Source organism: Camellia sinensis, chromosome 9 (assembly GCF_055761805.1).
Source record: "Camellia sinensis isolate YWXY chromosome 9, ASM5576180v1, whole genome shotgun sequence".
Taxonomy (NCBI): domain Eukaryota; kingdom Viridiplantae; phylum Streptophyta; class Magnoliopsida; order Ericales; family Theaceae; genus Camellia; species Camellia sinensis.
In genome coordinates this window covers 67700027-67710006 of record NC_138969.1, presented here as the reverse complement: position 1 = coordinate 67710006, position 9980 = coordinate 67700027, and the positions used below count along the sequence as shown (strand labels likewise).

Here is a 9980-nt window from a genome sequence, read left to right as displayed (position 1 = left end):
TACCAAACCTCTTTGGTAGAATATTTAGTAGAATATTTGAGATACACAGCATTTCTCTATTATTTTAACCAATAAAAATTAAGCTAAACACCACAAGAACTTACTCCACGACTACCAAATAATTATCCAAGTCAACAACCTAAATAATTTTTTTTTGAGCAAATTGCACTTTATCCCATCAACTTTGGTTGTTTATCACTTTACTTCTTGAACTAAAAATAGTAATATTTAACCCCCTTCATCTATAATTTTTTTTTTCCCCCAATTTGGACTTTAATGACAAAAATATCATTTAAGCTATATGGGAAAATTACACTTTATCCCAATGAATATTTTAAGCAATTTTTATAATATTTTAAGTAATTTTTTTAATTTTTAGATACATCAAATATAAATATACTTAAAAAGTATAATATTTGTGAAAAAAAATTTACTAAATACAAAAAAATACAAAAACTTGGTAATTTTTTCGTATTCTTATATATTTATTGATTTTTTAAACAATTGTTTTTAAAAATATTTTACTTTTTAAATATATCTAAGTAAAGTGTATCTAAAAAAAAATACTTAAAATTTTAAAAATATTCACTAAGAATAAAAAAACACGAAAAATTAAAAATTCAATTTTCCAAAATTTGAAATCAAACCAAGTGAATGTTGTCGCATTGAGTAGAAAAAATGATAGAAAAGAAAAAGAGAGGATAATACCATTTTAAACTTTTTATAATATTTGAAATGTTATGTGCATGTCATGTTAATTTTACATCTATTTATGTAACAAATTCTTAACAAAATGCTCATATTGATATAAATTTACAATTCAAAGTGACAAAATATAACATTTTTCAATTGAGGGGATAAAGTGTAAGTCATCTTATAACTAAAAGGATATTTTCATTATAAAAGTTCAGATTAAAAAATAATAATAATAAACAAAAGGAGTTAAGTGTTATAATTTTTAATTTAGGAGAATAAAGTGGAGATTGAATTTTCTCAAGTTGGCCATCTAACTTGAGAGAGTTTTGAGCTTGGTGGGTCTATTTTGGGGCTGAACTCAGTGATTCGAACTATTTAACTTTTAGCACTTGTTGTGTATAATATTAATATAAAAAATTAAGATGATCAAACATCAATATTTATATGTTTGAATAATATTTGTTATAAAAAATGAACGACAATTATAATTTTAAAAATAACCATTTATATTTTGTAATACAAATGTGATTTACACATATAATTATCAACATCCAATTATCATAATTTTTTATACTCCCTCCGTCCCAAAATAATAGTCCCTTTTGGGAAATTCAACTTTTTTTTATAGTACAATTATTGCATTTGAAAAAAGTTGATTTTTCAAAATTACCCTTTTGATAGTACATTTTTTGGGAATACCAATGTCATAATTATACTTTTTATATTGTTTATTAATTTAAAAAAAGGGCAAAATAGGAAATTTATATTATTTTTGTACTTGATTTTTGAAGAGGGACTAATATTTTGGGACAATAAAAAATGGAATAAGGGACTAATATTTTGGGACGGAGGGAGTATGAATATTGCACACAATGAGTACTAAAAAATAGACCGTTCAAATCACTAATTAATCACAAAATAAGCTTACCAAATCCAAACAGCCTCTCAAATTAAGACAATCAAGTTGAAAAATCCAAACCCAATAAGGCACCGTTTGGGAAGATAGTTTAGGAGTTTTTTTTGGCTATTTTAGCCACAAAAGACAAAAGAGGCTATTTTAACCACAACAAACAAAACATTACATTCAACCCATAATCATTACACTCTTCTCTCACAAAAAAATCAAAAAAATTAAAAAATTTCCAAACTAAATTTTTTAACCCAAATTAAAATAACTAACAAAAATCAAAAAATTAAAAAATCAACCACTTTCCAAACGACGCCAAGGCCATACATGTTTAATAGTGAATTTTTTTATTTTTTTTTAACCATTAACTTTTTCTAAAAGTGAGAAACTTAATTATTAATTATTAAAGAATGGTCTCACCGCCTATAATCAGCAAGTTGAACAATATTAACATGTGTTTCCAATTAGCAAAGTCCTCGCACATTCTTGGAAACAAGCACGTGTCACCACGCCCTTCAAGCGCGAGTGGGGCTCGCAAAATCACCCACCCTTGATCGTTTTTCATTTGACAGTGTCGTGCTCATCTTCCTCTATTCTTACCTATGTTGGTCCTGATTAGATAATCATTAATGAAATGCAGGCAAATGAACTCCAAATTCAAATGAAATGAAAGTGGGGCCTCTCCAATTCCTCCTCTCCCACCAAATGAAAATGTTATATATACCAGTCTACTCCTCCAAACCCAATCTATATTAAAAGGGTCTCCTCTAATGGAAGACCTATAGATATATATAGAATCTGTGCATATTCTTATAATTTAGATACAGAGTCCTGAAAAATCAGGACTCCGGTCGCTAGCTACGGTGGTTTTAGTGGTGGTGGTGGTGGTGGTGGTGATATATGGCGAAGGGTCGGAAACTAACAACTAGTCGCAGCGATCGTCTGTTGGGCCGATACAACTACGGTCAGGCCCAAGGAATGGTGACCGAGTCATCGGAGCTCGGTGAAGAGGACGTGTGGTCGATGGTCGATGACATGGTCAACGGCGGCGAAAATCACTCAATGGGCAGTTCCGGAGGCGCGTGGAGCCCACGCGCCGCCGCGGAGAGTAACGGGTCCATGAACTACCTAAACCGCCGGCACGTCGTTCCCCGTGAGGAGAGCCAACATGTGGGCGGGCTGTCACTGGCCTTTGAGGATTCCGGAAAAACGGCGTCGTCTAGGATCCTGCACCAATTCCGTACCCAGGACAGCATGGCGAGCCCACATGGTGGACGACATATGGCCACGTCAGCCCCAGTGAACGTGCCTGATTGGTCAAAGATTTACCGAGTTGACTCGGTCGAGTCGCTGCATGACTCGGATGACGGCGTGGAAGATCGGGACTCGGAGATGGTTCCGCCACACGAGTTCTTGGCGCGTGAGTACCGGAGGATGGCGGCGAAGTCGGTTTTCGAAGGTGTGGGCCGGACGCTAAAAGGCCGGGACTTGAGCCGGGTTCGGGATGCCGTGTGGAGCCAAACCGGATTTAATGGCTAAAACCATTAGTGTTATTAATGCATCTTTTAAGAAGTGATTTAAGGTTAGTTGGTTGGTGGTTTTATTGCTAAATTGTTTTGGGTGGGCAATGACTCGACCGAGTGAACTCAGAGAGAACGAATCAACTCGGCAACGACTGAGCCCAACGAGAGGTGTCTCCGTTCTCTTCATCTACTCTGTCTTTAGTAGTTTTTGTGGTGTCCTGAGTTGGAATTTCGAAAATTGTGATGAGTCCTTGTCAGTGGTAAGTCGGTCATTTCAGTACTATAATGTTGTTCCAACATAGTATCATAGTGTGCCAGTGCCAATGAAATTTTGAGCTAGTACTGTGGTGTCTCTTGGTATACCAAACTTGCTAATTATTGGGGGTAGCACTAGCATCTCCGTCCATTGGTTAGAAAGAAAGCTACAAATTTTATTTAATTTTTTAAAATGAAAAGAAAGCTATAATATACTTGTATTTTTTAATCGATCCCGGTACAGCAGCCGAATATAAGGGCTCAAAATTAGAGGAAAGAAGAAGAAGAAGAAGAGGGGGGCCAACAAAATAGGCCGGAGGCGGCGGCGGGTGGAGGCAGAGGTGAAGGCGGGGCTGCGATGTCGACGAGCGACGAGCCGCTATGATCCGCGACGATCGGCCAATGAGCTACGATGTCGACGAGCTGTGACGACGACGACTCTGTTTCTCTCTCTCATCTCTGCTCTTCTCCTGTGTTCAACGAAGAAGAAGAAAAGAAAGAAAGAAAAGGAAGAAAAAAAAAATTGAAATCCAAAACGACGTCGTTTTGAATTTCGAACCAAATTCGAACCCCTAATTTCGGGTCCTCAAACATTATTCTTTTTTAATTACTCAAACGACTTGGGCATTTTTATCAAGAGAATTAATTAAATATTTTATTTATTAAATAAAAATATGTTTACAAAAAACTAAGTCTGTTTATTGTATTTTTAGTTTTTTAAAAATGATTTTATAGAGTGATTAAAGTGAATTTAGTGAAAAAATAAAGTTGTCAAATGAGCTCTTGGAACTAATAATTGGCTGTAAATAACTCTCCAAAACCATCTCTCATAGTTTTGTTATTTTTTTAAAGTCAAATTCTAATAAATGTCCCTGGAGCATTATTTAATATTTATAATTTTGGGTTTTTTTACTTGTAGTTTGATTTAAATTTTACTTTAATTTATATAGTTTCAAATTAAATAATTTGGTACATTTTGAGTATAGTTTTATTTTGATTGTTCTGCCCAAATTAAAGAATAAAATTAATAATTTTGAGGCATTTGTCAATTTTTTAATGTGTGCACGTAGATAAAATTAATAAAAATTTAAACGGACAAACTTAAATTGAAATTGAACTTAAAAGTATAAGGATCAAATTATTCAAATTTGGAGATTAAAATAAAATTTAAATAAAATTATAGGGGTGAAAGGGTAATTAACCCTAGAATTTTTGTATTAAAGTGTTTTGAAAATGGTAAAGATGTTGAAATTAGTATTTTTTTTTTAAATCTATGAAAAATATTTTGAAATTAGGAAAAAAAATTGTCTTGTATTTTCATTTTGTTTTTGGTTGTATTTTGCTCTTGTTCTATGAACACTTGTTAGCAGTACTCTATGATAAAAGTATGGTGCTCTCTGTTCATAGTTTACGTTTCGTTTGAATTTTAAATTTTAATAAAAATATATAAAAGAAAAGAAAATATGTTATAATTCAAAATCTAAATACAATAAGGCCAAGTTTGGGATGTTTAGAAAAAGTCAAAAAGTCAAAAAGTCACTATCCTATTTAAGTCACATCATCTTATTTAAGTCACATCACCTCTCTAACATATCACTTCAAACCCAACCCAAATCCAACCCATATTTCATAAAAAGTCAAAAAGTGCACTTATTTAGTCTTCCCAAACTTGGCCTAAATGCAATGAGCTACTCATAATAGATAAGTTCCATAGTAGACTTCGTTACAAGAAGCACACTGTATTAGAAAGATGTTATTTGTGTGTTCATCCAAGTAGAGAAAAAGTGAGAATTAATAGATTAAATTGTGCTATAAAAGGTAGTTTTTTCTGGCATGTTTTTGGGAATTTTTATTTTTATTTTATTTTTTAAATGTTTGAGACCCTTTGACAAAGTTTTTTTTGATTTGATTCACAATAACATAACATGATAGATGTCAATTTATGATTTCTAATATACTCAATTATATAGATTCAATTCTTTTGTCATATTATTGTGAGTGAACTTGTAAGCCTAAAATATGAATTTTTAGCACTTTTCATTTTCTCGAGGTGTTGACAAATTTTGGTTATTACAATCCTCTTTACGTGTCGTTAAAGATGCCCTAATTATGCAAACTTCTAAAAATACTTTTGGATCTAATTAGAGAGTGCTCTCAAGCCATTGGTTAACAAACTTTGAAATACTTACATGGTTTTTATTATTTGCATTTTTATAAATGCTATTAACTATTTCAAACTTGTTAACAAGCGCATTTGAGCTGGGGGTCAACATTTGAACGACCCTACCTGAAAAAAAATGGTTGCTTAAGCTTGCTTGTGGATAAAAACCTTATGTTCAAACCCTACCCAATAGACTAAAAGATTGTCTCTCATAGGCCAATGGATGAGCTCGATGGCTCAACTTGTGGGCTTAGTCTAATAGATCAAGATTCAACGCTATTTTTTTGATTTTGTCATAATTTTTAGCCAGCTCGTGGGTTGTGGCGATAGATAGGTTTTCAAATCTGAAACCAGGCTAGCCCAAACCTCATTCAACCCAACCCTCTTTGCTTGAGGTATGAGCTTCGGCTAAGCATTGAGCATTCAAGCCAAAGTCATTGTAGTTCTGATTTGAATAATTTGAATTTTACACTTTCAATTTTGTTACAATGTGATCTTTCCATCACTTGCAGTTACATTTTTAAATGAAAAAAAATTGTGTGCAAAATTAGAGAGACTAAAATAAAATTCAAAACAAACTACAGAAATCATTGGTGTGAATTTTTTTATTCAAAATGTTAACAACGCATAATAAAAGATCACATTGCAACAAATTAAAAAAATAAAATTTAAATTATTCAAATTAAAATTACAAAAATAAAAATAAAAATAAAAATTCGCTCAAACTAAAATGATCAGTCATGTAAATTACCCAAAATGAAATAAATGATTGCAACTTGCAAGTACTTCATAACTTTGCTTTCTAGAATGATTACACCTTTGCTAATTAGTGCTGAATGGGTCCCTTTTTATACCCAATTAGACTAATTAAATACCAATTTAATTAAAAGAATTCAAAAGAACCTATTAGCTGAAGATTCAACTTTAATAATAGAACATAATAATCTGGAATCATAAGCCACAATTGGCACAAGAAACCAATCCAAGGTTGTTCACATTCCAATGGCACAAGAGTTTGTTGACTTCAAGAGGGGTAGAACGTAAAATAAAGGGTTAAATTTATTTTACCCTTTTATGAATTGGGACTGGAATATTTTATTCTTTTATAATTCAAATATAATTAGAAAGTCTTCATATAATTCAAATATGAATTGGGACTGGAATATTACTGTTAATGTTTTTTCATTCAAATTAACCGAATGTGTATTATACATACTATTTTTTAGAATGAATTTTGTTTTCTAAAAAATAAAAATGAAATTAATACAACAAAAGGATAATTTTACCCTCACTTTTTCCAAACCTAAAATTAAATTAATATGTTAATTAAAATAAAATAAAATAAAATTAAGAATTAATCTAAAATATAAAATAAACAATAATTAAGAATTGATCTAAAATGTAATTAAATTAAAATTATATACATGTTAGAAATTATAATAAATAATTAATATTTTAGGATTAATTGTGATCTAAAATATAATTAAATTTAAATTAGATTAAAAAGTTAGTAATGACAATAAATAGTTAAATATTTAGGATTAATTGTTATCTAAAATATAATTAACTAAAAATTTAAGAATTACAATAAATAACTAAGAATTTATAATTACTTGTGAGTTAATTGAATTGATACTAGACATTATAAATAGGGATGGTAATAGGGTTTAATGGGGTGGATATTAATTCATCATCCCTATCCCCCTATAATAAATTTTTTTCATTCCTCATTCCCCATGGGTACCACACTGAGTAATGCTAGAGACCCCAAATATTCTACCAAAAGTTTTACCAAATGTCTCACATGGGTGCATGTGGGTCCCACACCCATGTGAGACATTTGGTAAAACTTTTGGTAGAATTTTTAGGGCCTCTAGCATTTTTGGTACCACACTCTCCATTTCCTAATGGGTTTGGATTTTTCCCAACCGACTTTAATCCCCATTTTTATTTTATTTTTTATATTTAATGTTAACAACCACTTTTTTTTTTTTTTGAAGGTTCACAACAAAAGCTAAATATACCTTCAATCTTTTTTCTTTTTTTTTAATATATTTAATGTTAACAACTTCTTCTTTTTTTTTTTCTTTTCTTTCTTTTTTTTTTACGGTTTTAGCTAAATATACCTTCAATCTTTTTTCTTTCTTTTTTAATATATTTAATGTTAACAACTTATTTTTTTATTTTTTTTTATGGTTCACAACAAAAGCTAAATATACATTCAATCTTATTTTATTTTATTTGGTTCAACAACAAAATCAAATACGCATTAATTAATTAATTAAAAAGTTTTTTTTTATAATAATCAAATATATAATTTTGAAACAATCAAATAAGTTTTAGTAATTAAAAAAAAATGTGGAAGAACGTTGAAGATTAAAAAAAAAATTACAACCATCTCTCTCTCTCTCTCTCTCTCTCTCTCTCACTCTCACTTTCTCCCCTACATGTTATAAGAACCTGTTTACAGTGTTATAAGAGCATGTTTGAAGAAATAAAATGTAAAAGAACATGTTTGAAGAAAGTGTTATAAGACCCATATTAAATTGCATCAGGGCATAAACAAAAAATTATTTGTTGATCTCTTAGCCACGGACATTTTAGACATTAAACCATCTTTCTCTTAGCAAATTTGAACCATTCATTTTAATTTATCCAAAATCTAATTATACATTTTAACAAATCTGAACCACTCATTTTAAGATATCTATGCCTTACCACATCCAATCCATCCTCTATCTTCTTCCTTTAGTCCCCCATGAATTTTGTTGTTTGTTACTTTTAAAAAATAAAAAATGTTTTTTCAATTAAATTTTTACTAATTTCACAACACCATCACCACTATTCTCACCTTCACTATCACGCTACCATCACCATAGCCACTAGCATCATCACTGCAGCCATCATCCCACCACTATGTCACAATCTCTACTTTCACCTTTGTTCCATTACCACCACCACCAAATATAAAAAATATATATTTTTAATTTTTTTTATGAAAAATATTTTTCATTAAAAAATATTTTCTAGCTAAATAAATAAAGCATAACATTGGGAAACAAGCTGATTTCAGTTAAATCTATTCATAACTAAGAAAAATTCTTTTATTTTAAAAAAAATTATTTAGTAAGACTTTGTATCCCCTTTTTGTTTTTCCAACAAATAAATCTTTGTACCCATCTTTTCTAACCAATCACGACTCATGCTTGTTTCGATTCTCTACAATTTTCCTATTTTCAAATACATTCATATATATATATATATATATATGTTGTATAAATTGTGTGATAACATAAAACAAATAGATTCATACTCGTTAATTGAAATTTCAGAATAAGCAAACCATTCTGAAAATTACGATACATAACAAAATAAAATAACATAGAAAAGCAAACCGAAACCTGTACTAGACAGTGTCCTTAATTTTTTTAAATAAATTTAAAAAATTCTATATGTGCATAAAATTTGACAAGAATAATGTGACAATATTAATTAAAGTGTATTTGATTTTATTGTTGAGCCAAATAAAATAAAATAAGATTGAATGTATATTTAATTTTGGTTGTGAATCTTAAAAATTTTAAAAAAAAATGGTTGTGAACCTTAAAAATAAAATAAAAAAGATTGGAGATATATTTAGCTTTGGTTGAAAAAAAAAAGTTGGTTGTGAACCTGATAAAATAAATAAATAAATAAATAAAAGAAAAAAAATTGAATGTATATTTAGTTTTGGTTGTGAATCTAAAAAAAAAAAAAACATATGGAAAAATTAGTGGGTATCTATCCCCAACCCATCACCTATGGATATTTAAAGAATACCACTTACCCTACCCAATGGATAAGAATAAAAGAGGAAAACTCGTATATTTGGGTTGGGTCTCTATGGATACCCACAAGGTAGGTTATCCATTGTCATCCCTAATTATAAATTATGTGTATGAGAGATGAGAGAGAAAGAAAATAACAAAAAATATAAGATTTGAAGATATTACAGTCATTTCACGTCTATAGTTAACGGTGTCAATGTTAATATTTGTATTTTAGTTTAAAATCATATGGAGGCATGGCTATTTTTAAAAAATAGAAGGGTAATATCAAGCCATACCACAGAGAGGTAAAATAAATTTTGCCCTAAAATAAAAGATATTAGGATTTTATTAATGAGTTCCTGAAAATAGAAAAATGATTTGTAAATAAAAAATTTATATAAAAAAATATATCTAAAATGAGACGATAATGAGGGTTTTAGACTTTAGTTGGAAATGAAAATAGTGTAAGAAGTGGTATCTTTTAATATAAAATGTCTATATCAAATTTTGTTGTTGTACCATTACTCACGCATGGCTATACATTTTTTTTAATATTAAAGTACACGTCATACTTTAAGACTCTCGTTATCATGTTTGAGTACGAAAATTGAAGTTCGGATTGATAATAC

At 29.8% G+C, this 9980-nt stretch overlaps 1 protein-coding gene across 1 annotated transcript; it reads left to right on the top strand.

Moving 5' to 3' along the window:
- The first annotated feature begins 2346 nt into the window (after positions 1–2346).
- Positions 2347–3465, top strand: LOC114277741 (protein S40-5). The gene has a single exon (XM_028219685.2). The coding sequence runs from the start codon at positions 2504–2506 to the stop codon at positions 3140–3142; it is 639 nt and encodes a 212-aa protein (XP_028075486.2). The 5' UTR covers positions 2347–2503; the 3' UTR covers positions 3143–3465.
- Positions 3466–9980: the final 6515 nt, after the last annotated feature.

Excerpts from the sequence above, each read along its gene's own strand:
- LOC114277741 (XM_028219685.2), top strand. The coding sequence starts at position 2,504 with ATGGCGAAGGGTCGGAAACTAACAACTAGTCGCAGCGATCGTCTGTTG.